The sequence below is a fragment of the Crocodylus siamensis genome, chromosome 15, assembly GCF_052110815.1.
Source record: "Crocodylus siamensis isolate JL-2025a chromosome 15, ASM5211081v1, whole genome shotgun sequence".
In the NCBI taxonomy this organism is placed as follows: domain Eukaryota; kingdom Metazoa; phylum Chordata; order Crocodylia; family Crocodylidae; genus Crocodylus; species Crocodylus siamensis.
The window spans coordinates 6,309,410-6,337,036 of NC_143409.1; the positions used below are offsets into that span (position 1 = coordinate 6,309,410).

Sequence of the window (27,627 nt, forward strand, 5' to 3'; positions counted from 1 at the left end):
GGGGAGCTTTGTCCCCTGCTCCATGCAGTTCAGCTAGATTCGTGGATAGTCGTACATTCATGGATATTAAGGTCAGAAGGGCCTGACCCCCAGCTCTGTTCCTCCCCTGCTCAGCCTCAGCCAACGTAGCCCTGTGTCCGGAAGAGCTTGCATCGCTACTACGTGGCCTTTACATCAGGGATGAACAAACCTGCTCGCCTACACGACTGCTTGTCCGTGCACTCGGGGTGGAGCAGCAAAACGTGCGTGTGCATGCATGCATGTGCAAGCACATAGGGACCCGGTGATGTACTGGGCCCCTTCCAGCCCCTCACAACCTATGAATGATACCTATCCGCTTTATTGTGTCCTTCGACTAGCATGTGTTTAGGGATGGAACTGGGAAATAAAGAGTTCTCTAGACTGTAGGAAGCTGGCACAGACACTAGCAGAACTATCACTCTCAAAAAAAAAGAGTTTTTTAAAGTCCTATAGCTAGATAATACTCCTATTTCCACTCTCTGGATACTGAAATAATGTGAGGAGACCTAATACTTTACATCTTATGAATTTTATAGATGCTTCTCTGAGTTGTTATACAAGCAGTCCTCAGACTTACACCACAATTGGTTCATGAAAACCACGTCTTAAGTCAAAATGTTGTAACTTGGAACCAATTTTCCCATCGGAAACAATGTTATAAATGGGAGATTGGTTCCTGAACTAAGGGCCGATACCCTGTTTTCACCAGAAATAACCCAGCATTTTATACTTAGTCAATCATAGATGAGTGATATAGCTACATGAACGTATTTATATTGTAATTAGCCAATCACATCGATTTGGAAGGACTTCTTTGAGGTGACTTTGCTGGACTTTTTGAAGGGCTCTTGGTTGGACTTTTTGAAGGGCTCTTGGCTGAAGTCTCCCCAGGAGTCTTGGCTGCAGGTTTTTCTGGAGCCTTGGCTGCTTTTTTAAAGAAAGTGTCCAAGGAAGCTTGGACAGATGTTCTCCAGGGAGATGGGCAATGCAGTGAACGTGTTCACTGGCATGGCGTGGCATCAGATCAAGCGTCGTAAAGTCAAAACTGATGTCAGAAAGTTGAAATGGTGTCAATTTATAAACACTGTAAGTGCGAAACATTGCAACTCGAAGAGTTGTAAGTCGAGGACTGCCTGTATCTTAATCTCAGTGTTCTACCTTTCCAAATGTATGTCCTTTACCTTTTACATATATGCTTTATGCCATGTTGTAGACCTGCTACTAGCTTGTTTCCGCTCTGGTAAGATAGGAAAACGTCACATTCTAATCTAGGGCTTTGCAAAACGAATCCTCATGGAAATCTGCGGCTAGCATACAACTTGGTCAATTTAGCTCAAATCTGTATGTGCTTGCAATCTAGGTCTTCAGAGTCGATACTAAAAAAACAAACCATCTCTTTTGAACACAAGTCTGGAACCTTTGACCGCATGATTTAAAGTGGCTGCCTTCAAACATAGTGCAATGTGCAGAGTAAGTGGAAAAAAATTCAGTCAAAGAGGGTGATGACACTGCAGTCACACTGACTTCCTGCTGGCTCTGAGCAAAAGAAATTAGAGAGAGAGTAGCTGCTGGGTTTGAAAAGTGAATTTCTCTGGGTGTGTTTGTGGCTGTGACATTCTTTGCCTGAATGGTGATCATAACATAAAGAATGTTCTGTTCTGAAAACCAGAAGGTCAGGATCAGTGCATCATGAGCTGCCTTCTCCCATACGAATGAACATATCTTATCCTCTCTACCAAGAACATTCTTCTCTGCATGAGAAAGATAGTTTATGTATGTAACTCCCATCAGGCTTACTTTAAACTATGCATGCAAATTCTCTAATGTGTCCTGGTATCTTTGACACTAAAGATGTGTTCCACACAGTATCTAAGAATTGGGAAATATGGGAGATATTCCAGTGGAGATATGTAAGTTAGCCGGAAGGTAGACTACAGAATCTTTATACGTACACTTGGGGCAAAGTATCCATAGATGGCATTGCCCAATGCAGGCGTCACCAAACATTTAATTTACTAGTTTCATTTTTAACTGGATCACACAGGTTCACTCCCCTTTCCACTCCTGTTTTGCCCCAGTATTAGTTTTCTTGATAGGTCACTCCTAACTTGGTATAGCATAAATGCTTTATCATTGCCTCCACTCTTTTCAGGGAAAGCAGAGAGGGAACTCTTTATCATGTTTTTTAATTGATATAGAAAGAATGCCACAACAGACATCTTATCTCATATGGGGGAAAAAACACTTAGGCCAGGCGAAAAATGGCACATATGCCATGCGAAAAATGGCATTTATGCCCCACACCCTCAGACAGGAAAAATCTATTATATGGGACAAAAAGATGTTGTTTTTGTTCCCCTCTTCAGAACCTGCACTTAGAAAAACGATTGCTCCTAAAAGCATCAGTCTTCAATTACTGTACTGATCCCATCAAATCTAGCTATCCACAGTAATAAAATTAATGAGGCTGTGTAATGTCTCGCATAATTGACTCGATCAAGAGTGCTCAACCCCCAGCCCGCAAGGGCCCCCATGGGTTGGAAAATTTGATGGTGAGGGAGCAGTGGCAATTAATACCACCGTCCCTCCCCCACTGCCAAATTACCAAGCCCCACAGAGCTGGATCACTCCCCACCACAATAAGCTTGGGCCTGGGGTGCCCCCAGCAGTAGCTAGATCAGGGCTGGGCCCCACATGCCAGATTGGGTCCCTACCGCACTGGCCCCATGTATTGGATTGAGCCCATGGGCCTGATCTAACACTCACTGCTCAATATATCAGCTAGGAAGTACCACATGGCTGCATTTCCTACTGATCTATGCAGTGTATGTCTGGTCTAGCTCTGCTCTGTTTTCAAAACCGGTATTGAAAATGAACCCCCCCGCCCACCACCACCACCCTTCTGCTCCTACTCCATACATTCTAGAAACGAATAAAAATTGATAAATCTCCAAAGAGTAGGAAGGGGAATCGCCCCATGACAGTCTTCCTCTCTGTATTTCTGGGTTTGGAGCTTGAAAACTGGGAGTGGGTGGGCAGACCATACTTTTTAGTGGCTGCCTTGGGGCCAGTGCGGAGCCAGGGTAGTATAATAAAAAAGTATAATAAAAAATATAATAAAATAGCAAATTGAAGCCTCAGAGCTGTATCAGTTCCACTCCTTTCATCCTGTCCAAAATTATTCTTAAGGAGGCTAGAAATACTGAAACTGCAGGCTGAATTCTTACCAGACTCATTCATAAAATAAAGGTGTTTCATTTGCTGTGATTTCATGGTTTGAACTTCAGTAACACTATTTTTACTCCCAAATAATATCTTGACCACTGTAACGTAACTGTGTCACATAGATCTTTTATTACAACTTACTGTTCATATTCTGTATCTATTGTAACTAAAAGCCTACCTGGATATAAACTTTACTGCAGAGTTAAAGCAATGGTTTTATTGCTATTTAAATGTAAAGCTCACAGACTTTGCTTTTCTATTGGATTTGAACTCTGCTTTGGTGCACGGCAAAAAAATGTTTAGTTATTCTGTAACTAGGCACTTGGGGTCAAAGACACAGAAGGAATTAGAAAAGGGCTATATGAACTGATAAGCAAGGCTAAAATGCCAAGGACAGAGTCTAATTTTTTCCTAGAAATGCTGAAGACAAATTTGGGGAGGAGTGAGACCACACAATCAATGCCCCGGCTGTCTCTCTGCTTCCAAACCAGACATTGAAAAACATTTCCAAGACATAAAAAGGTATTTTCAACTGAACAGTGCATGTGACATCAGTGGATATATCAAGCACAACACCTATGGTAGTTGCTAAAAAAGGCAGCGTACATACTTTTTACCCTGGAGAGCATTCAATCTGGCTTGGGCAAGGAATGCTGTGGGCTGACAGCATTGCCAGGGCATAAGGACTCCAGATATTCAGTGGGAATCTTTGGTTTAATGTTCACAGACATTGGACAGAGCCCAAACAAATCCTCAGCCAGGCCCTCTTCCTCCGAACAGCAGGCCTTAGCCCTTTTTCTAGCATAGAGCTGGCACTGGAGCAGTTATGCCGAGCTGTTGAAAATGCAGGAGGAATCTTCTGAGTGCCACGCAGGTGAGTTTCCAGCCATTTGTTTTCTGCAGGTCCCCCTGGTGCAGGACACAATCCAAACCTTTGTTATGGAGGAATTGTTCTGGCTCCAGGCTCCTTGGGATCTGCAGGAGGTTAGGGCCTAATAATCAAGCTTCCTATTTAGATACCTAAATAAGATGCCTCATTTTAGGAGCTCTGGTTTGGAAATGTAGGCAAATAGGGCCAAGTCCACCCTGCCTTGGCTTTGAGGCACCCACTGAGGAATATAGTAGTGTTAAAACATCGCTGATGATCAGCTTCATAAAGGAAAGATCTTAGTATTAGCTGCATCCTCCTTTCTCTTGGAGACTGGACTGTGTCTGGGCCAAGATTTCCCCTGACTTCCTCACACCAATGTTGAATTGAGTAAATAAGGGGTGCACAACAGGACTGGGTCCTGCAACTGGTGAAACTGCTTGTTGAAACTCTAATATACCAATAGATGCATCATTTTGTATGAACAGTGACAAGGAAGAGCAACGCTGTACAGCGGCCCAAAGAATGGTGATAAAGCCGCGGCTGGTATGGCAGGGACTTATTAAATCATCCAGCTTGAAAGAAGGAAAAGTACTACAGGAAGCGTAGGAGAGAGAATACATAAGTTCCAGCAAATCCCCTAGCTTCTGGCTCTGGGTCTGTCTCCTTGGACAAAGAGAAGAGCCCTCCATACCCGCAAGGAATGCATTTCAGAATGAAAAGCTATAATCCTGTTGCCTGCCAGCCTGAAGCTTAATAGTAAATCATATCTGTTTGGAGAGGCTAAGTGTCTGTTGGATAAGCTTTTATTGGGGCAGGCAGGGATAGTTCTGAATTGCAGAGGGGGGCTCAGCAGATGAATCGTTCTAGGACAGCACCTTAACGTAAGAGGCTTTAATTCGAACTGGGAAATGCATGGAGACTGCAACCAGCATCCCCAGATCCTATGCTATTAAGCGAGACCTTGGCTGCTAAGAGCCTGACTGCTGCTTTGGAATGTACTTTTTTCTTTTGGCACATTGTTCAATTTTGGGCTAAGATACTTAGGTTAGATGAGCAGAAACAAAGCTAATGGGCTCCTGGGGCATTCATCCTTTTTTCTGAAATCTAGTTGTCAAAAATACTCCTTGCTCAGATACTATGCCATTGCAGGCTTTTACTGCTGATAGTGCTGCTGCAAGGATCCTGCTCTACATAATTGCCATATTTATACTGCCTTCAGCCCTTCTTTTGTAATGCTTGCTGGATGGACTTCAGTATGTTATGTGGCGCAAACAGTTATTGTGACATACCATATTATCCTTTTATGAATAAGTGTTGCCATTCTTTATTTGCGTAACCCACACTACCTGAACATAACTTGGCATAATCAAACTTGAAATTTAGAAATAGCGGATCAGAAAGGACCACATTTTGATTTGGAGTTGTAGGCTCCCTAATGCCTCTCAAAACAAGGTTTCTTAATAATGTGTCTATTAATATTTTATTATTAATTATCCACCTTACTTACCCATGGAGATGATAATATTGCATTTCCTCTCATTGGTGCTTTGGGCTTAATTCCTGAGATTATTCACATTTGCAAAATGCTTTGAGCTCCTCAGCTGCAAGGAGCAATATAGTAATGATTATCACAATAATTACTATTGTTGTAGCCATCATTGTCATAATAAGTATAATAATTCAAAGGATAATAATTATATGGATTATAATAATAAGGATGATGATGATAATAATAATAACAGCTTCATGTAACAAAGTCCAAACCAAGAAAATAATATATGTATGTGTGTGTATGTATGGCAGATATATCTTTTTAACCACAGAGCACTGTTTCAGAATGGAATTTTATTCACACTTCCCTTTTGACATGGATTATTTCAACAGCTCAAATAAAGAAACAAATAGTTCTTACACTTCATCATAGGGAAAAGTTCATTCACCCTATGTTGCAAGTGGCCCTGCTAAATGTGGGTGTGATTTTACAGAACTTTGACAAAGACGTACCTGTTGGTTTATTGCTTTCCACATGACTGCAAGTAGCTGAATGAATCACTGCATACGACTTAAAGAAAGTTGCAGCAAAGATCACCCTGCTAAAGGGAAACGCTGAATTGTGCTCCGCAGAGAGAGGAGCCTTCAGACCCCGACACAGGACTCAACATGAGACTATAACTAACTTCTCGAAGAACGACTTATTTCTGGTGAGTGAACCTTTCACTGTTTCTAAAGGGAAGCGTCCTTAGCTTTCTCAAGGGAGAGTGGAAAGATTCCTTGAGATTTTGTGTCAAAGGTACATGATGGTCTTAAGGAAAGGAGGAATTGCCTGTTACTGTCCGAGAAGAAAACACAACAGGAAAAACGTCTTCAAACGTTTAAGCTGAGATATATGGGAATCCTTGAAAATATAATGCAAATGAAAACTGTTTGGTATCACTTGGATTTGCTTCCAAAATTTTAAGTAGGCAAAAGATAAGAAATGGTAAAAAAAAAAATTGCTTTTTAGAATATTTGAAATATTAGAGCTTTGCTCTGAAGATACTGCCAACTTTGAACTCATCCTACAGTTTAACTTCCTTGGACATAAATTAGTGACTCCTGTTTATAAGATATTGCTGGTCTATCAGTCCAGTACTTGAGTTAGTCTGGAGTCTAGGAGAGCTGTTTTCAGGTACTGTATGTGGAATGACATATTATCCAATTTAACTGTTCAACATCTTCATTAACGATGTGGACATTGGAGTCAGGAGTGGACTGGCCAAGTTTGCCGATGACGCCAAACTTTGGGGCAAAGCATCCACGCCAGAGGACAGGCGGGTGATCCAGGCTGACCTGGACAGGCTCAGCAAATGGGCGGACGAGAACCTCATGGTGTTTAACACCGAAAAATGCAAGGTTCTCCACCTTGGGAGGAAAAACCTGCAGCATCCTTATAGGCTCGGCAGTGCTACGTTGGTTAGCACTACAGAAGAAAAAGACTTGGGGGTCATGAATGACCACAAGATGAACATGAGCCTGCAATGCGATGCTGCGGCTAGTAAAGCAACCAAAAGGCTGGCTTGCATCCATAGATGCTTCTCGAGCAAATCCCGGGACGTCATTCTCCCCTTGTACTCGGCCTTGGTGAGGCCGCAGCTGGAGTACTGCGTCCAGTTTTGGGCTCCACAATTCAAAAAGGATGTGGAGAAGCTTGAGAGAGTCCAGAGGAGAGCCACACACATGATCAGAGGTCAGGAAAACAGATCTTACGATGACAGGCTGAGAGTCATGGGGCTCTTTAGCCTGGAAAAGCGCAGGCTCGGGGGTGATCTGATGGCCACCTATAAGTTTATCAAGGGTGGCCACCAGGATCTGGGGGAACGTCTGTTCACCAGAGCGCCCCATGGGATGATGAGGTCGAACGGTCACAAACTCCTGCGAGACCGTTTCAGGCTGGACATAAGGAAGAATTTCTTTACTGTCTGAACCCCCAAGGGCTGGAACAGTCTGCCAGCGGAGGTGGTTCAAGCGCCTACATTGAACACCTTCAAGAGTAAATTGGATGCTTATCTTGCTGGGATCCTATGACCCCAGCTGACTTCCTGCCCTTTGGGCGGGGGGCTGGACTCGATGATCTCCTGAGGTCCCTTCCAGCCCGAATGTCTATGAAATCTATGAAATTAACGTAATTAAACAACATCACTGGGAATAGGTTCCAGCTGACCAAAGACAAACGGGGATCCAAACCTGATTATTGTAATTGTATTATCAAATTTATCATACTTAGTATGATAGCCCCCACTCCTCCAAAAAAACTCCTGCCTGAGCATATGCATTGGAGGTCTGGGCGGCCCTCATGCGTACACCATGATCCAGGAGGATTGACGGTTGCCACTTAGTATGATAACTATAGAGCAAGAAGACAAGACTGCCATAAATAATGTTTTATCAGATATTGTAAGTGATTGCCTTTCTTGAAGGTTAGGCTGAGCATCTGTGACTTGTCTCAGCTAGATGAATCGTACATGGAAGCAGAAGACCTTAAGTGAAGACTTCAAGGCCGGCTGGCCAGTTCATTTGATTTGCCATATGTTCCATTTTACAAAGAAATCCACTGGGAAAGAGTTCAGCTTTCCCTCAATGTGATCAGAAAATTGCAGCTGCAGTTATATATTATATAAACATCATTGCATCCAGCTTGAGGATGGTGTATGTATGCCTTACTGAGAGGCTTAAAAAAAATTGATGTGTATTAATCAAATTGCCTCTTTGCAGATGGAGGAGATTTGCTAGATTGGATGCTGGGGCTGTATGAAATATGCCCAGTAAGAAGCCACAATTTTAATGTTTTCTTACATCTCATTGTGATTTAATAAAAACGGTGCAATTGCATTAAAAAAAAAACCCTTCAAAACCCCACAGCTCCTGTTTTTTTGAGCAAAAACCTTGAGAATTTGGAAAAGTACATGCAGATGACTTTTTTTTTTTGCCAAAATATATACAGTGCAAATTTTGCACATTTCAGTGTGAAAAACCAAATGGGGGGAAGGAACTTTGTAGAAAAGATCAACCCAAAACGGTATGACAAAAAATGTTTACCAAAAGTGATAAACAACTTCCAAAATTTCACTCAAGCCCCAAACGAATCAAAGCTAGGAACATTTGGAAACCAACTTTCTGTTCTTGGAGCTTCCCACACGGTTGCAAGGGAGAGGTCTGCAACCGGAGGGGCTATTACTGGTTGTTGGGAGTGCTGGGTGCAGGAGGAAACAGGGAGGAGATTAATGATCTTGGGAGGTGTCACCAGCTGTCCCATACCTTCCTACGAACTAAAAAAGGCAGTGATTTGAACCATGAAATTTGGTAATTGAAGACAGTTGGACGAGACAGCTTGAAATACCATGTTTGATTTTAGATACCAGCCTCTCTCAGGACCGGATAGCTTATTTTCACAAAACACGTCTGGGTGTAATACAGATAGATGCTTATAGCTGCTGTTAGGATGCTTGAACACGGGGAGGGTTAGTTCCCTTAAACTGAAGTGGTGGGTTTTTAGCTTTGTGGTTTTTAATTGTAACCCACCCTTTCAATTCAGGGGCTTCTGTCACAGCGACAGCCCACCATCAGCTCACCTTGCCCCTGCTCCCGCCACAGGCAGGCTCTGCTGGAAAAAAACCCAACCAAAAATGGCAAGGGGCCTGATCCTTTTTTTCCCCCCCAGCACACCTAGCTCACCTTTCACACGGCGGGGGGAGTGAGCTGCTAGTGAGCCAAGTGGCCCCTGAACTGTGGGGGGCCCGGTCCTTCCCCCCCATGGTGGTGGCACCCCCCAGGGTCACCCAGGCTGGGTGCTAGGTGCATGCAGCTCACAGGCAGCACCCACTGGATCCAAAGTACATGGGGAGCTGGAAGCCTGGGCATGCTCAGGGGAGCTCAGGCTTGGCGAGCTTCTACCAGCCCGTGCATCATCCCCACCTTCCCACTGCCTGGGACTGCCTGGGAACAGGCTGGCTTGCCCCTGGAGCAGTGCAGGAAGGCAGCAGGAGGGCAGCTGGGTGTGCTGGCAGGCAAGGAAAGTGGTGGGGATGGTGCATGGGGTGCTCGACGCCTGCCAAGCCCGAGCTTCCCCGAGCCCACCTAGGCTTCCAGCACCCCGTGCACCGTTCCCACCGCCTTCTCTGGCTGCCGGGCATGTACACATGCATGATTTTTTTTTATCCATGATGGGACAATTTGCCCTAATCAAACTGAAATATATCAGAGGTGGTCTAAGTTACTATGCTCAAATAAATTTTTATACAAAAAAAATTGTGCATGTGTACATGGTGACACCGTTATTTAAGACAAATGACAATTTCTTGTCATTTTTTGTCTTTATAGAATCATAGAAAATGAGGGCTGGAAGGCACCTCAGGAGGTCACATCTAGTTCAACCCCCTGCTTAAAGCAGGACCAGCCCCAACTAGATCATCCCAGCCAAGGTTTATCTTAAAAACTGCAAAGGACAGAGATTTCACAACCTCTCTGGGTAGCCTGTTGAAGTGTTTTATTACCCTAGTAGTGATAAAATTCTTCCTACTATTTAACCTAAAATTCCCTTGCTGCAACTTGAGATTGCTGCTCCTTGTTCTGTCATCTGATAACAGTTTAGCTCCATCCTCTTTTGAACCCCCTTTCAAGTAGTTGAAGGCTGCTATTAAATCCCCCTCAGTCTTCTCTTCTGGGCTAGGGACAGACATTACACACAAACCAGTTTAAGTGATCAGAAACCAGGTGTACATGGCTCCACCATCACATGTACAAGCACCCTTAGACACCAAAACATTGTTTTTCTAGAGGTACAGACAGAAGCGACAATTTTCACCTGATCTGGCCCCTAGAAGTACTCTGTAGCCATGACCTAACGCAAGTGCCTGGCTGCAGAGCACTTTAAAAGGGCCCGACTCCGCAACAATCAGAGCCCTCATTACATGGGCTGCAAAGTAGAGCACCTTCATTAACTTGTGTCTGCGCGCGCCAGAAGCAAGGCTGGGTTGTTTCAGCCCAGCCCTGCTCCCAGCACTGTTTTCAGAATAGGAGTGGGGGAAGGGAGTGGAGGGAGCTCATTTTGGGGTTTGCCCAGTTGATGCTGGAGGGTGGAGCAGGTGGATTGGAGCCCCCCCACCCCAAGGTGGGAGGCTTCAATCCCCCCGCCCCCGCCCACCACCCTCCAACTCCAGGCTGGGTGAACCTCAGAACAGACCTCCTTTCCCTGCCTTTTTTCCCTCCCATCCTGAGACAGGCTGGGGGTTGGGGGGTGTGGGGGGCAGAGCTAGGGGAAGAAGCTGCAGAGACGCAGCCTCTCTCCGTGGATCAGCTCCATATTGGAGCTCAGTCCCCCACTCTCACAACCCAGCAGTTAACGTCTGTTGGGTCAGGAGGATCAGTTTAACTCATAGCGCTTGAGTTAGACCAGGGAGCTGCACTTCTGTCTGCATCCATATATGATGAATTATCTATATGCCGTTTTGTCCTTGTTTCCTGTAATCTAGTGCTATTGTCAAACATGTAAGACATTACACAACCATACCTGCGCATGTATTTCAGAAACCACGACTTTCTGTCAAGAGGCAACAAGAGGCATGCTTAGCGCTAGGCCATTAAATGTGACCTCTGAATTGTACGGAGATGAAAATCGATGATCTGTGGCAAGAGTAAATGCATCATGAGGTCTATAACTGAGAGCACAATTGTTTCATATAATAGTCAGGTCCTTGCTAATGTGGATTCTATGTAATATCTTAGCAAGTAAATAGTGATGAGTAATTTTAGGGGTCAGAGGACAAAATATGAACGGTGGCAAGTGAAAATCAGGGTAGAAAATGGATGCACAATTCCATGCTGTTATATAATCATTAATCCAATTTGGAGCCAGGGTGACTCAGTGATAGGTGATGAGACAGGGTGTCATTCACCCAGAGAGTGCTCGTAGTTCAAACCTACACTAGTTAGTCTGTGACTAAGTTTTTACCATCTCAAGGCTGTTCAGTGACCTATGCAAATTCAGACTCCTGTTCTCAGTTGATAAGTACCCTTATCTCAGGCACTGCCACTTCCATTTGCCAATAAGGGGAACTTACCAACAGGGTCTCAACAAAAAGGCTGATAACTGAAGAAGCCCCAGAGACTGCTCAGCCCTTGGACCAGACGTACCTCTCCTTCCAGGGCAGAAGCAGGTGTCAAACAGGGAGAGTCAGCATGGCTGTATGGGCTGGGTGGTGGCTGCTGCCAGAGGAGAGAGAAGGGGCAGGGGGAAGGGTAGCTGTTTCAGTCAGCAGTGCAAGGAATGGGAAACACCTTTCCACTTAGTCCAGCACCCAGTCCAGCACTGGGGGAGATCTCTTCCCCCCTGGGTAGCTAAGCTTCCCACTTTCAAGGCCCACTCATTTGCTCTGCTTTCCTTGACCGTCAGCACATGCTCTCCCCTTCTCCCCTCATCTGTGACATATGTTGCTGGAGTGAGTCAGGAGAGCCAGAAAAGGAACTTTTGCCACTTGAGGAAAGTACCCGAGGCAAAGAGCTTTGCTGAGGAAGGAGCTCCAGCAGCAGGCCAAGCCCAAACTCAAGGGATGACCTCTCCCTGGATGACACATCCTTGCATCCCGGCCGGGTAGCTCAGCCTAGGACAAGGGTGGGCAAAATGCAGCCCGCGGGCCGGATGCGGCCTGCCAGGCCATTCTATCCAACCTGCAGGGCTCCTAAAAATTTAGAAAATTATATTTATCTGCACCTGGCTGCCTGTCATGCGGCCCGCAATGGCTTGCCAAAACTCATGAGTGGCCCTCCACCCAAAATAGCCCAACCCTGGCCTAGGAGGACATAAGCCCCATCATGCTGAAAAACTACCACAGCACTGGTTCTATCAGGAGAGAATTCATAACTGGGTGACTCATTCTCTTTGCCAGGTTTCGATATCACTTCCTTTGAAGAAGGCCTTATCCACTTCAGGACTGCACCTACAAACATGAAGCTGCTCTGGATAATCCTGTTCCTACTGCAAGGTAGAGTTGGCTTTGAGGAAAGACAGTGCGTGTGGAGCAGCTCACACGCACAGAATTAGGGTTTTCTCTCTACTTCGTACTGCCTTCAGGCTGGGCAGGTGCATCTGTTGCTCAGGATTACAAAATGCATTGCTCCACAGGGCCTATTTTTTTATATGCACAGGGTGTGTCTACATGTGCATTTGTGGTGGCTTAAATTTACTGTGCAGTCAGTGGGAATAGGCGGGTGTCTAGGGGAGCCTGGGTGGTTCACATGAGCCTCTTGCTGTAATACATTAGGAAAGATATTCTAGGAGGTAAATTAGTATTTGACTCGCCCTACTGACATTTGAGGGGAAAGACACACAGGGGCTTAACCCACTTGAAAGTGCCGTTCATGCAAACACGAATGCTGTGTCGTGCAAACAAAAATGCACTGCACCAAAAAAAAGCTGCATTCAAATTTTCAGGTGGCCTACAGTAACTCCCATGTCGCCTACACACACCCTGTATGTGCAGGCATTAAAGTGCATTAACGCTGCATGTGGACTGACTTGAGACTAAAGTTAGTCCCAAGTCAGTCCACAAACAGTGTTACTGTGTAGTAAGGTGTCTACACATGCACTACTACGTAGTAATTAATCAGGCATAAACTTGATTCCTGCATGATGCAGGTATCAAATTCACACTCCAGTTGGCATAAGTCACCATATCTACTGTGCAGTATGGGCGTGCACATGTAGATGCGCAACTGTACAGCGCAGTAATATTGGTTACTACACAGTAAATGTGCATGTGTAGATGCGCCCACAGTTGCTCATCCGCACTGACACACACTGTCTGCAGTGGCCATCTTGACATGCAACTTCCCACTGGGACCTCACATACCTGTTTGAGCATGCCACAGGTGTGCTATCAAGGCCACATGTCTAAACATACAACTGGACCTCTGTCCTTTTGATAATCTGCCTCTGTATTTTCTAACACGTGGGCCAGTTCTTTCCTATATATTGCCATAAATTTGGAGCGGCTTCAGTGAAAGTTAATTGCAAGTTTTTCCCCTCCATTGCACACCTGCAGTCCCATCGATATTGTGACCGGTACATGAGTGACACTAAAGGCAAAATTTGACCTGCTATCATTCTTTGTAACAGTCCAAACTTATATTAGGGGCCTTTCATAGTTCCATAGTTGGTCGGGTCAGAAGGGACCCAGGCAGATCATCAAGTCTGACCCCCTGCCATGGGCAGGAAGGGATGCTGGGGTCAAATGACTCTGGCTAGGCGGCTGTCTAGCCTCCTTTTGAAGACCCCCAAGGTCAGAGCCAGCACCACTTCTCTTGGAAGTTGGTTCCAGCTCCTAGCCACCCTGACTGTGAAGTAGCACCTCCTGATGTCTAGTCTGAATCTACTCTCTCTCAACTTATGGCCATTTTCCCTTGTTACCCCCAGTAGTGCTCGGGGGAACAAGGACTCTCCCATTGCCTGCTGGTCCACCTGGCAAGTTTATAGGCAGCCACCAGATCCCCTCTCAGCCTTCTCTTGTGGAGGCTGAAGAGGTTCAGGTCCCATCGCCTCTCCTCATAGGGCCTGCCCTGCTGCCCCCTGATCATGTGAGTGGCCTCCTCTGGACCCTCTCCATGCTCTCCACATCCCTCCTGAAGTGCGGCGCCCAACTGGACGCAGTACTCCAGCTGCGGCCTGACCAGTGCCGCATAGAGGGGGAGGGTCACCTCCCTGGACCTGCTCGAGGTGGATCTGTGGATGCAGGACAAGGTGCGGTTGGCCTTCCTGACCGCGTCCCCACACTGCCGGCCCACGTTCATCTTGGAGTCAGTGATGACCCCCAGATCCTTTTCTGCCTCTGCACTGCCAAGAAGGGAGGTCCCCAGCCTGTAGGTATGGTGCTGGCTCTTCCTCCCAGGTGCAGCACCTCGCACTTACCAATGTTGAATCCCATCCTATTCTCGTCTGCCCACCCCTGTAACCTGTCTAAGTCCGATTGCAGCCTGTTCCTCCCTTCTAGCATGCCCACATCCCCCCACATCTTAGTGTCATCAGCAGATTTGAACAGGTGCTTTTTACCCCCTCGTCCAAGTCACTGATGAAGATGTTGAACAGTGCAGGCCCGAGGACCGAGCCCTGGGGGACCCCACTGCCCACGTCCCTCCAGGTCGAACATGACCCGTCCACCACCGCTCTCTGGGTGCGGCCCTCCAGCCAGTCGGCAACTCATCTGACTGTGTGGGTGTTGACACCACAGCCCCCAGTTTCTTAATGAGAACGGGGTGAGAGACAGTGTCGAAGGCCTCCCGAAAGTCCAGGAAGACGATGTCCGCTGCTACCCCTGCATCCAAGGATTTGGTGACCTGGTCGCAGAAGGCCACCAGGTTGGTCTGACAGGACCTGCCGCTAACAAACCCGTGGTGGTTGCCCCTAAGCATGATCTCCCCCCCGGCCCCTCGTGGACATGCGTCAGGATAATTCTCTCAAAAAGCTTACCCAGGACCGAGGTAAAACTAACTGGCCTATAGTTCCCCGGGTCCTCCTTCCTCCCCTTTTTGAAGATGGGAACCACGTTGGCCTCTTCCAGTCCTCTGGCACCACACCAGAGCCCCACGAGTGCTCGTACAGCCGTGCCGGGGGTCCTGCAATGACCGCAGCTAATTCCCTCAGCACTCGGGGGTGGAGATCATCCGGACCGACTGATTTGAACACGTCCAGTCCCCCCAGAAGGTCCCTGACTAGGTCCTCTCTGACCCTGGGCCTGGGTGCGCCTCCCCTGGGGCCTGCGGGGATCCTGGTGGGGGGGATGTCCCAGTCCCTGCTCAAAAAACTGGAAGCCAAGAATTTGTTAAAGAGATTAGCTTTGTCGTCTGGTGCTACCACCAGTTTACCAAGCGTGTCCTGCAGAGGCCTCACATTACTTGGTACCGTCGTTTTACCCCCTATGTATTTAAAAAGGGATCTGCCGTTAACAGAGGCATGTTTGGATTGAATTATCCAAGATTAGATAGTGAAACAATATGGGTCTCGTAGCGAAATTTAATGATCCCTCCACAATTATACTGAAAGAGAGAGGGGGAGACAGATCCCAGGCACAGCTCCGAGTCCAAGTAGCAAAATTACAGCTTGGAGACATGCACAGGGATGCCGAGATTCTGCTTCCCGCAGTGGAGAACAACAGCTCTTAAGGGATTGCCAAGAATGGGGTAAAATCCTGGTAGACTTGATGACAGCTCTTCCAAGAGAGAAACATGGTTTCTGCAAAGGTTTCCATGGGATTTTCCCTAAACCCAGGGCTTTGATCATGATCTGAACAGTGCTTTGTCGGTAGCTACATATGCCATGCTGACAGGAGGACTGCTAATGCTCTGCTTTCTCTACAGGCACAGATGGTTTTCTGATTAAAAATACCAAAGTCAACCTGTGTCTACAAGCAAGTACAGATAAGAACTTACTGATAGAGGACTGTAATTCTACTTTGAAGTCCCAACACTGGTTTTGGCAAAACAATTCCTTAGTCAACCGTGGCACAAGGAAATGTCTATCTGTGGCTGAGGTCAACAGAGTACAGACAAGTCCCTGTGACAGTAGAGCACTTGTAAACTGGGACTGCTTTAATTTCTGGCTTCAGCCTATGGGAATCCAGAAATACTTGGCAGTAAAAAAGAATAAAGCTGTTCTCACTGACACACAGAGCCCAAATTCCCAGTGGCGAGGCCGAGGGGAACAGAATATATGTGATGAGAAACCAGGTAAGCACTGGACACCGAAAAAGGTGAGCCACTTATGATGCTTGTGTAACATGAATGCAAATACACCATGACTTCACCTACATCTTTTTGCGCGTGATATGCAGGGGTGAAGTCTTTCACCAGACAATCACAGTATTTCTCTAGCAGGCAGACAGGTTGGGGACCCTGGATGCCATGGCCCAGAGATGCACTAATCACGCTTCTTGATAAAGGCCAGGAGTGCAGTGGGGAGCCCAGAACAAATATGTAACATGGAATTCACTATAGACAAGGTAGTGGCTCGCTTCAGATTACCTGGGACTTTTAGGAAAAGGAAGCTCTAAGTGTAAAAGAGCTAGACCCCGTTGCACTGACATCAGGGACAAGAGTGCCAGAGACCTCCATAGGTATAGGATTTGCACTTAAATTAGAGATCCCTTCCAAAAACCAGGAAACAGGGGCCATCACAAACATTTTTTTGCAGATTCCCATACTTTGGATGTCTTGAATCAACTTTTTAGCTTCAGACTCCACATGCTCATCGTCATTCAGGCACACACAACACCATTTTGCCTCCCCCCAAGACCGGCCCTATGTTAAAGAAATAACATGGCAACCCTGTGAACCACTAGCAAGGCTCTTCTCTTTGGAGCAGTTGCAACAAAAACAAAGGGTGTAGTATCTCTTCCTATGTTTCTTGGCTTTTTTCCTCCAGCAAAGACAAAAAGAAGCAGATATACCCCTATGGCTCTTGCAAACACAGGCACGCGCAGTGAGATGGAGGGTGACACCACCCCTGCAGCGTCTCTGTCTCAAGAACAGCTGAACGATTTGCTGTGGTTTTTCCGGAGAGAAGATTGTAAGTCCCGTTGAGAGACGTGGTATTTGTTGAAGACAACTGTCTGCTCATACTTTGTTGGCTAGTGGCAGATGTGCAGAGGCATTACCCCAGTACTCATAGTTTCATAGTTTCTAGGGTCGGAAGGGACCTGAGTAGACCATCTAGTCCGACCCCCCGCCACGGCAGGAAAGAGTACTGGGGTCAGACGACCCGAGCAAGGTGTTCCTCTAACCTCTTCTTAAAGCCCCCCAGGCTAGAAGTCAGCACCACTTCTCTTGGGAGCTGGTTCCAGACCGTAGCCGCCCTGACGGTGAAGTCGCGCCTCCTGATGTCTAGCCTAAACCTACCCTCTGCCAGCTTGTGACCGTAATTCCTGGTCACTCCTGGCGGTGCTCGGGGGAACAGGGACTCCCCCAGTGCCTGCTGATCCCCCCTGACTAGTTTATAACAGGCCACCAGATCCCCCTCAGCCGTCTCTTGTGGAGGCTGAACAGGTTCAGGTCCCGTCGCCTCTCCTCGTCGGGCCTGCCCTGCTGCCCCCTGATCATGCGAATGGCCTCCTCTGGACCCTCTCCATGCTCTCCACATCCCTCCTGAAGTGCGGCGCCCAGAACTGGACGCAGTGCTCCAGCTGCGGCCTGACCAGTGCCGCATAGCGGGGGAGGATCACCTCCCTGGACCTGCACGAGATGCATCTGTGGATGCATGACAAGGTGCGGTTGGCCTTCCTGACCGTGTCCCCACACTGCCGGCCCATGTTCATCTTGGCATCAGTGATGACCCCCAGATCCTTTTCTGCCTCTGCACTGCCAAGAGGGGAGTTCCCCAGCCTGTAGGTATGGTGCCGGTTGTTCCTCCCCAGGTGCAGCACCTTGCACTTGTCTGTGTTGAATCCCATCCTGTTCTCGTCCGCCCACCCCTGTAACCTGTCTAGGTCCGATTTACAGCCTATTCCTCCCTTCTAGCGTGCCCACATCCCCCCACATCTTAGTGTCATCAGCAGATTTGAACAGGGTGCTTGTTACCCCCTCGTCCAAGTCACTGATGAAGATGTTGAACAGTGCGGGCCCGAGGACCGAGCCCTGGGGGACCCCACTGCCCACGTCCCTCCAGGTCGTCCACCACCACTCTCTGGGTGCGGCCCTCCCGCCCGTTGGCGACACATCTGACTGTGTGGGTGTCGACACCACAGCCCCCAGTTTCTTAATGAGAACGGGGTGAGAGACAGTGTCGAAGGCCCTCTGAAAGTCCAGGAAGACGATGTCTGCTGCTACCCCTGCATCCAAGGATTTGGTGACCTGGTCGCAGAAGGCCACCAGGTTGGTCTGACAGGACCTGCCACTGATGAACCCGTGTTGGTTGCCCCTAAGCATGAAATCCCCTGCTGGCCCCTCATGGATGTGTGCCAGCATAATTTTCTCGAACAGCTTGCCTAGGATCAAAGTAAGACTAACCAGCCTATAGTTTCCCGGGTCCTCCTTCCTGCCTTTTTTGAAGATGGGGACCACGTTGGCCCTCTTCCAGTCCTCTGGCACCACACCAGAGCCCCACGAGTGCTCGTACAGCCGTGCCAGGGGTCCTGCAATGACCGCAGCCAATTCCTTTAGTACTCTAGGGTGGAGATCGTCCGGACCGGCTGACTTGAACACGTCCTGTCCCTCCAGAAGCTCCCTAACTAGTTCCTCACTAACCCTTGGCCTAGGTGCGCCTCCCCTGGGGCCTGAGGGGGGCCCATTGTGGGGGGGGGCTGTTCCGGTCCCTGCTCAGGAAGATGGAGGCAAAGAAATTGTTAAATAGGTTAGCTTTGTCATCTGGTGTGACGACCAAATTTCCTAATGTGTCCTGCGGGAGCCCCACATTACCCGGAACCTTCTTTTTGCCCCCTACGTATTTAAAGAAGGACTTCTTGTTGTCCTGGATCCGGGAAGCTAGTCCCAGTCCCATCAGACACCAAACTTTGGGGCAAAGCATCCACGCCAGAAGATAGGCGGGTGATCCAGGCTGACCTGGACAGGCTCAGCAAATGGGCAGATGAGAACCTGATGGTGTTTAACACCGAAAAATGCCAGGTTCTCCACCTTGGGAGGAAAAACCTGCAGCATCCTTATAGGCTCGGCAGTGCTACGTTGGTTAGCACTACTGAAGAAAGAGACTTGGGGGTCATCATTGACCACAAGATGAACATGAACCTCCAATGCGATGCTGCGGCTAGTAAAGCGACCAAAACGCTGGCGTGCATCCATAGATGCTTCTCGAGCAAATCCCGGGACGTCATTCTCCCTTTGTACTCGGCCTTGGTGAGGCCACAGCTGGAGTACTGCGTCTAGTTTTGGGCTCCACAATTCAAAAAGGATGTGGAGAAGCTTGAGAGAGTCCAGAGGAGAGCCACGCGCATGATCAGAGGTCAGGAAAGCAGACCTTACGATGACAGGCTGAGAGCCATGGGGCTCTTTAGCCTGGAAAAGCGCAGGCTCAGGGGTGATCTGATGGCCACCTAGAAGTTTATCAGGGGTGGCCACCAGGATCTGGGGGAACGTCTGTTCACCAGAGCGCCCCGAGGGATGACGAGGCCGAACGGTCACAAACTCCTGCACGACCGTTTCAGGCTGGACATAAGGAAGAATTTCTTTCCCGTCTGAGCCCCCAAGGTCTGGCACAGTCTGCCAGCGGAGGTGGTTCAAGCGCCTACATTGAACACCTTCAAGAGTAAATTGGATGCTTATCTTGCTGGGCTCCCATGACCCCAGCTGACTTCCTGCCCTTTGGGCAGGGGGCTGGACTCGATGATCTCCCGAGGTCCCTTCCAGCCCTAATGTCTATGAAATCTCTGCCTTGGCCTCCCTGACTGCCCCCCTACATCCCCGAGCAACCGCAGTATAGTCATCCCTGGGGATGGCCCCTCCCTGCCATCGGGTGTGCACCTCCCTTTTAGCTAGGAGACATTCCCGGATGCTTTTGGTGAGCCGTGGGGGCTTGTGTGCCCTCCTGCTCCCTTTGATCCGCATTGGGGTTACCTCCCTTTGGGCTTGGAGGATCGTCTCCTTAAGGAGTGACCACTCTCCTTGGACACCCGGCTCCCCTCCCCTCCAGGACCTCAGTGCTTCCCCAACTATCCTCCTTAGCTCAGTGAAGTCGGCCCTCCTGAAATCTAGGGTTGCTACCTCGCTGCTGGCCTTTGCCACCTTGCGCTGGATGGTGTCTCCCAGCAGGCGATGATCGCTGTCGCCCGGGTGGTCGAGCACCCACAGCCCCCTCACCAGGTCATCGCTCGTGGCCAGCACCAGGTCCAGCAAGGTGTCTCCCCTGGTGAGAAGGTAGCAGCCTTGTCACACCCCATCCACCCTAGCACTTCCAGGGCCCAAAAACCCAGAGTTTCACAACTGCAGCAGGACCTGAACCTGCAATTTTCTGATCCGAAGTGAGACACCTTATCCGTTAGGCCACGCAGCCACTCTCTGCCCGCTTTATGAGCTCTCTGCACTTTCCTGGCCCCTCTACCCTTAGAGCCAGTGTACACCAAGCTGCCCCATTAGGCCTATCTTTGCACAAAATGTTTGGCTGGGACAAAGTTGCCAGCATGCCTTTGCATGTGCCTTCACTTGTCCATGCTTTTCTTCTTGCAGCGTCAACGTGGAATTACTCCATCCTAGCCCTCTCCTTTGTGGTTCTAGTTCTGGGTCTTCTCCTCCTGGGGATGAATGTTACGGCCAATAGGTAAGACACCAAACTTTAAGGACTGGCTATGAAACCCACAGGTGGGGCAGGTGGAAGAGCCATGCTACTAAGACAGCAACGGGGCAGTGTGCACAGGAGTTAACCGTCAAACCTTCGCACACTTTGCACCATGGGCTCTCAGAAGGGGCAGGACTGCAATTTCCTCAAGGCTTGTGCTTTGTAGAAGTCCACAAAATACTTCAGGCAAAACGTTTTGCAATGCAAAATTCAGATTTTGGTCAACCAAGATAAATTGCAAATTTGTTTGCCCTTCAGCAAATTGTTTCAGGGCAAACCAAACTTTTTTAAAATCCCCAAATTATAAAGCATTTCATGGAATTGATATGCTTTGATTTTTCAAATCCAAAGGACATTTTCTTTCAAAATGTACACCGGTTTTCTGTAAAAAGCTGTTTTAAAAACACTTTGAAGGCCCTCACAAACAAAACATATTGGCTCATTGCTGGCCGGGCAGGATATTTTGTTCAACTTTTGTCCAATTTTCTTGGACTTCACAATTTTGCAAAAAAAATGGAAGCAAAAGAAAAATGATTTTGGATCAGTCTGGAATATTTTATTTGCAATATTCAGTTGAGCAGTGAACTGGAAAACATGAAGGCCACGTGCCCCCGGAGGCTGGTGGGGCACAGCGAGTTCCCGCAGGCAGCCACGGCGCTGTTGGGGGGGGGCAAGCACTGACCGGCAGGTGCACGTGCACCCCCTGTGCGTCGCCAATGCTGGAAAATGAGTTATACTTAAAAGCAGCAAGGGGGAAGGTACTTATGCACTAACACGCTGGAGGCTGTCTTCATGCCACTCTTCCCTGACAGTCACCCAGCCTTTTTAGCCTTGAGGCACCCCCTCCAAACCTTCTGTGAACTGAGCCATACCCCATGTCCAAAGCTAATGTATTCATTACAGTGCTTCCCTGCTTGAAGAGGAGCCAGGAAGGAGAAGTATCCAGCAGGGAAGAACCAGTGAGCAGAGGAGAGCTGCCAAAAGGGAAAAGCCTACCCTTATCTCCTCCGGGGAGTCTGCATCTAGCTCACTTACCACCTCCTCCACTTACCTCCTCTCTCCCAGAGGCACCCTTCAAAGGCTGTCCTGGCATCCTGGTTGAAAATCAGCAGCGTAGGGCATAGCTCCTGGATATTTTTGTGAAAAAACTGTATTTTAAAAAACAGCCTTCCTATTATGCTTGGCTTTGAGAAGAAGAGAACACAAATGAATGCCAGTGTGGATCTGCACCAAGTCAGAGCCACTCCCGAAGCTACCCTATATTTGTCCTTCACCACCTGGTTGGTAGTTCGAAGCCGGTAGGCACCTGTAATGGCTGAGCATTTTTTTCTGATGGTCACCGAGTGGTCTGTAGAGAAACAATTGGAGCAGTGGGCCAAAAAAGACATGGCGGTCAAAGAAACCATAGTAAGGCTTAACGCTTTGCATGTCCATCTTCCTTTCTCTGCATTTCCTAAGTGCTGTTCAAAGGCAAGTGGCTTTGATGATCTCTACAATTCTGCTCCAGCACAGGGCTTCTGAGGACAGGCAGTAAAGAAGGCTGGTGAGGTGTCCATGCAGCAATACCGCGCATTATTGAGGCACATTATAGCTGAGGCCTTTGCCACAGCTTGGTACTCTTATTAATCAGGGACTAGTCCCTCCTGGTCTGTGCTCTTCCACACTGACAGCTCCCACGTCCCTCTGCGGTGCTAGAACGTGGGCACCGGATGCAGCCGGCGGGGAAGCAGCCCCAGGCCTTGCGCCACGTTCTGTGTTATCCCTCCTCTTCCTCTGGGGAAAAAAAAAGGCATGCTGCAGTATTGCTGCCAACCCCACCCTGTCAAAAACCATGAGACAACCTCTTAAAAATGAAGAGATTTGGAGTGTAAATCATGAGATGCTATTTTTGAAGTGTGTATATGGGGGAAGGGGGTTATTTGTGAAGGCGTGGGGGGCTGTGGGTGCGTATGCAGCAATGGCAACTTATAGCGGGTGTGTGCAGGTGCACGTGCACCCCCTGAGATTGGCCGTGCACCCCCTGGAAGCGGCAGGCATGAAACTGGAAACTGGAAGTGGCACCCACCGCACAACGCAGTGCATCTGGAGTTTCCTATACATAATCAGCTCCCGTGTTCCCAGACCAGAGGACTTGAAGGAACGCAGCGTACCCCTGGTGGAAGTCTTGCTGCCACGAAGGGTCTGCCCCGAGCCTCCCATCACCTCTCACGTCTCTTTTATTTCTTCCCCCTAGGAAGAGGAAGATCCTCCTGTATAAAAAAGCTGCAGAAGGCGCGCTGTTAGCAGAAACGAGAGTCAAGCACGTCTTCATGCCTGTGGGGGAACAGAGCAACTTGAACCCTTTAACCCAGGATTTGCTTCCGAAAGAGCAGAAGGCTGGAGACGTGCTGGTGCAGTGGAGGGACGGGACTGTCACAGCTCTGTACGCAGACAAGTTTGAGGATGCGTGAGAGCGGGTGCAGTCAGTGTGGAAACAGCTCAACCCATTTCAGAAGTATTGTGCATCTCAGTTGACCTGGAAAGCCAGCACAGTGCATCGAACAGAACAAAACGGAGAGCAGAGGAGGTTTCTCAGCATAGCAGCTCTAGGCTCAGATACAGGCTGACCCGCACCTTCCCCCCTGCTTTCGATTGCCCTACAGCCCGATCTTTACTCTCTGCTGTCAGCCGGCCCAGGGATACTTCAACATGCCCGTTTTGCCCACCCTCTCTCAGATGTCGCCTGCCTCCATCGCATGAAGCCAAGCCAGACCGGGGGGGTGGGAGGCCGAGGAACGTGGCTTTCACAACAACTCTGGGAAGAATCCTTGAGAAAATGGTGCAGCTAAGCAGAGAAACTCAAACTATTCCAGTTGCCTTTATCAGCATATTGGGCAAAGGGGTTCACATTGTATAATTGGATATATGTGACTCTACTCTGCAGACAAATGCAATTCCAGACAGCAGCAGAGCAGTTACTGTCCCGAACTGTATATAAAATACCCCCCAGAAGTCAATAAAACATGCTGTCTTTCCTAGGGAAACTGCCTGTTCACTGTACACGTTGTCCTTCATCAGGATTTATTCACTGTTCTGCACAGACAGTAGGGAAACACCATCCAAAAACTCAAGACACATGGTAAATACATTAATCCTATGACCAAAAGCATGAAGTGTCCCACTCAAGGAGTCTTTTTGTTTTCAAAGTCCTTGCAAAAGAACATTGCATTGTAAAAAAACACACCCTTACAAAATATGTATTTTTGGTACACTTTATTTCAAGGTATAGGCAACATTTTTATATCATCTGAAGCTTTCTGCTTTCTATACAATCCAAATCATTTATTCTGCACTGAGATTTTTTTTTCTAAAAAAACCCCTTCTTTTGATTTATTGCTTAAGCAGTGAAATGCTGAGGCTGTTCACATACATGCCACCTTCCTTGTTTGCATCTTGAGTAGGCCGTAAGCATCGATACACTTCACCCTCTCTAAAGTTTCTGGATTTTAAATTTGAGAAGAAAATGGGGGTTCTTTGGTAATAACTTTGACTGGAAGTTTGGCAGAGATGCTAGACAGGCTTTCAGGCCCAAAGTCATCTGAAGGCAGTCGGTCCAATAAAAGATATCACCAACAATTCCTGGCTTCCTGTATTGCCTGGACACCACACAACACTTTGGTTTAGCTGACAGTCGTGCTTTCCCGGGAACCACGGATCAGCCGCCCGGGGCCCCGTTTCCACTAGAGGGCCCTGTGGTCACGACATGAAATCTCTCTTCCCGGGGACGCACGGTATCAGCACTTTGCTGGCGTTTGCAGCATGTACTGCAATCGGTACTTTCATCTGCACAAGCGCCGCAGCATATTGCCCAATATGGGATTTGGGACTGTCTGAACCAGCGGCATTTTTAGCATTTTTGTGGCCCTGGGCAGAAGAGCAGGGAGTGCCAAGCAGCACAGACTTCCCGGCTGCTGCTGCTGCGACAGCCCTTCTCAACCGGTGCCTGGGGCCAGCGCCCCCCTTGCCCGGCTCTTGTCGTGCTACTCTCTGAGCCGGGGGCCTGCCCCTGCTCTCACAGAAACTGGGAATTTTTCAGCTGATTTCAATGGAAGTCAAACTGGACTGACATCTGAATTTCCATATAAATCCATCCAGTTAAAAGGGAATCGAAGCTGTAAATTGATATGTTAGTAACTTTAGGGGGGAAACCTGCAAAGAATATTGCCAGTCATGGAAAAGCTGGAAAATTCCTCGTTACAAAAAAGCTTCCAAATCTCCTTCAAAAATCACCCTAATATTGGAAAAGACGGAAATGCAGCGCTCGCGTACCCGGAGCAAGCTTAACTCCGACTTCCATCTGCTCGGCCTCCCCCAGATTCCTGCCTGCGCACGGCAGGACTTCAACATTGCCAGCACGAACCAAATGCCACCCTGAAGGCCATGCCACTCGTTTCATCAGCATTAGCACAGACTTTACTCTGGGCTCAGCTATTACATGTGTTGCCCATTTTAGCTAATCCTCTAGTGTGCATTACCAAGGGCTGATTTTTCAAGACACAGTGCTAATTTGCTTAAGAAGGACAGGATGTGGCTTTGAAGGAGCAAAAAGCAAAATATATTTAACTCACGGCCAGGGCAAGGATAGTCCACTTCTCATCCTGTAGACAGCACATATAACATAGGTTTCCAAAATATATATATATATGTCTATGTACACATATAAAATACAGACGTCTTGCTTCTGCTATAACCAACAGCGACACTAACACCCAGTGCAAATGATAGGAGCAGTGTGCAAATGCCATGTCCGTAGTAAGCTGCAGGGAATGAACAAACAGGCAGTCATTCAGAGGGAAAGGACCAAGTTGCAGGGTCTTCTGCACTCTGTCCTGGGCCTCAATCGTTGCATCCTAACAAAGTGCTTTGTGTACAGCTAAGTCCATGTGTACTGTGGACAGCCGCTAATGCCAGGCAGCCAGCCACTGTTGCCCCAGAACAGCCCCTTGCAAGCTGTACTTGGAGAACAGTTCTCCAGGTCCCCCAAGCCCCGGGGGCTGCTGCTTTCCCTCAGGCACCGAAGCAGTCAGGGCCAGCAGAGTCAAGCCTTAAAAGATTTTAAAGCCTTTCAATAAGGTCAATGTGGGAGCTTTCCTCTTGCTCTGGGCCCGGGAAGATTTCACCGTGACCAGCTTGGCTTGTGCAACAGAGGGAATCTCTTTGTAGTTGACTGTGGAGAGCGTGTTGAACGTGCAGCTGGCCAGGCCGTGTTTGGAGGCCACGGGCGTTGGTGTCACCATGTGCAGGCACGGCCTCTCCTCGGTGATGAACAGGGGTCGGACGGTCAGGCTCTTCTCCATCTCCCGCCTCATCTCCCGCACGGCTTCGTGGAACACGTGCTGCACAGATTCGAAATCCAGGCAGGCGGAAACTTCATAAAGCAAGCACCCGTACTTGGCAGCGAGAGCCTGCCCGTCGGATTTGGTGACCTGTCTGATGAAGGAGAAGAGGACAGGAGGTGAGCAGAGTGTGGGGCGTGAGCCGTGACCGCTGGGATGCATGGGGAACGTTTCCTCTAGCGGACGCTACAGCCCTTGAAACCACAGTGGCCTGCAAAGTTGGGACTAGGGTTGCCGACTCTATTCTGGGAGGTTTCATCACGTGCCGTAACGACATTAATTACAGTGCGCAGACTCTACGGCAGGAAGGCACATGCACATTACTATTACGTTTTAAAACCCCACTGAACTACTGTATAAATCAGATGAGATATATTTTATTTAATGCATGCCCTATCATTTATCTCCTGGGTGACTCTCAGCAGTCTCCTACGGATTTATATCTAATTCCTGGAGACTCCAAGGCAATCCTAGGGGGCTGGCAACCCTATTAGCTCAGAAACAGAGGCTTTAGGACCCATACCAAAGCCCACTTATCTCATAGGAAAGACTTCGTTTGACTTGGCTGCACTTTGGATCAGGCCTTAGCTGCTGTATGCCTTGGGTTTCTGTCCCCACGTGACGTGAGGTCCAGCCACAGTGTGTTGCTGGCACTGCTAAGGGAGGGCTCAGACCCCAATGCAGGAATGGGCTTTAGAAGCTGCTCGACTCCAGAGTTGGTCCAAAAGTCTTCAAAGTTCATGGCACAGCTCCTGCTGACTGCAAGGATGCAGGGTCAAGTCCCGTATACCTTACAGACCAAACTCCTGTATTATAGGTGGATGAGAAATTGCCTATTCAGATATGCCTAGCGGAATATGCAGAAAACTCAGGCACCCTGTATCACATCGTACAGTAAAGGCATACTGTGAAATCTCTCTCCCTTCTCACATGCAGTCTTCATGAAATAAAGGCCTGGCTCACGGCTGGCTGCTTCACCCCATACTGCTACCCCACGGGATAGCCATCCGTCCACGCAGTCACGTGGCTCAGAGACAGCATCACACGGCCGGCAGTCAGTCCGAAGGCACAGGGTGCTGGACGCTCCGGAGCACGCGGAGCTGGCTGAGGTGAGGATGATGCCACTGTCCTCTGTCCCAGCAAGAAAAGGAGACAAGGTGAGCATCATTTGTGCTCTCCTGTTAGGAAGACCCCACTCACTGGCACAGCTGCAGCACCCCAGCACCGCGTCCCTCATTACAGGACTGTTCATGAGCACTGAATGGGGGAGGCAAACTGGATGCAGAAAAGGCGGGAGTGCTCAATGCTTTTTTGCCCCAGTCTTCACAGGC

The 27,627-nt window shown here is 48.4% G+C and overlaps 2 protein-coding genes across 2 annotated transcripts in view; one reads left to right on the forward strand and one right to left on the reverse strand.

Annotated features, from left to right (window-relative positions):
• Positions 1 to 4,053: 4,053 nt before the first annotated feature.
• On the forward strand, positions 4,054 to 24,536 carry SLC51B (SLC51 subunit beta). The gene is made up of 7 exons (XM_090029117.1): positions 4,054 to 4,120; positions 6,103 to 6,318; positions 12,538 to 12,633; positions 16,001 to 16,369; positions 17,064 to 17,207; positions 20,813 to 20,903; positions 23,155 to 24,536. Exons 3-7 carry the CDS (start codon positions 12,597 to 12,599, stop codon positions 23,369 to 23,371), a joined length of 858 nt encoding a protein of 285 aa, XP_089885243.1. The 5' UTR covers positions 4,054 to 4,120; positions 6,103 to 6,318; positions 12,538 to 12,596; the 3' UTR covers positions 23,372 to 24,536.
• Positions 24,159 to 27,627, reverse strand: part of RASL12 (RAS like family 12) — a 28,215-nt gene continuing 24,746 nt past the window's right edge. The window contains exon 7 of the mRNA XM_090029118.1: positions 24,159 to 26,390. Within this exon, the coding sequence (XP_089885244.1) occupies positions 26,006 to 26,390 (385 nt within the window). The 3' untranslated portion in view covers positions 24,159 to 26,005. The remainder of the gene's footprint in view (positions 26,391 to 27,627) is intronic.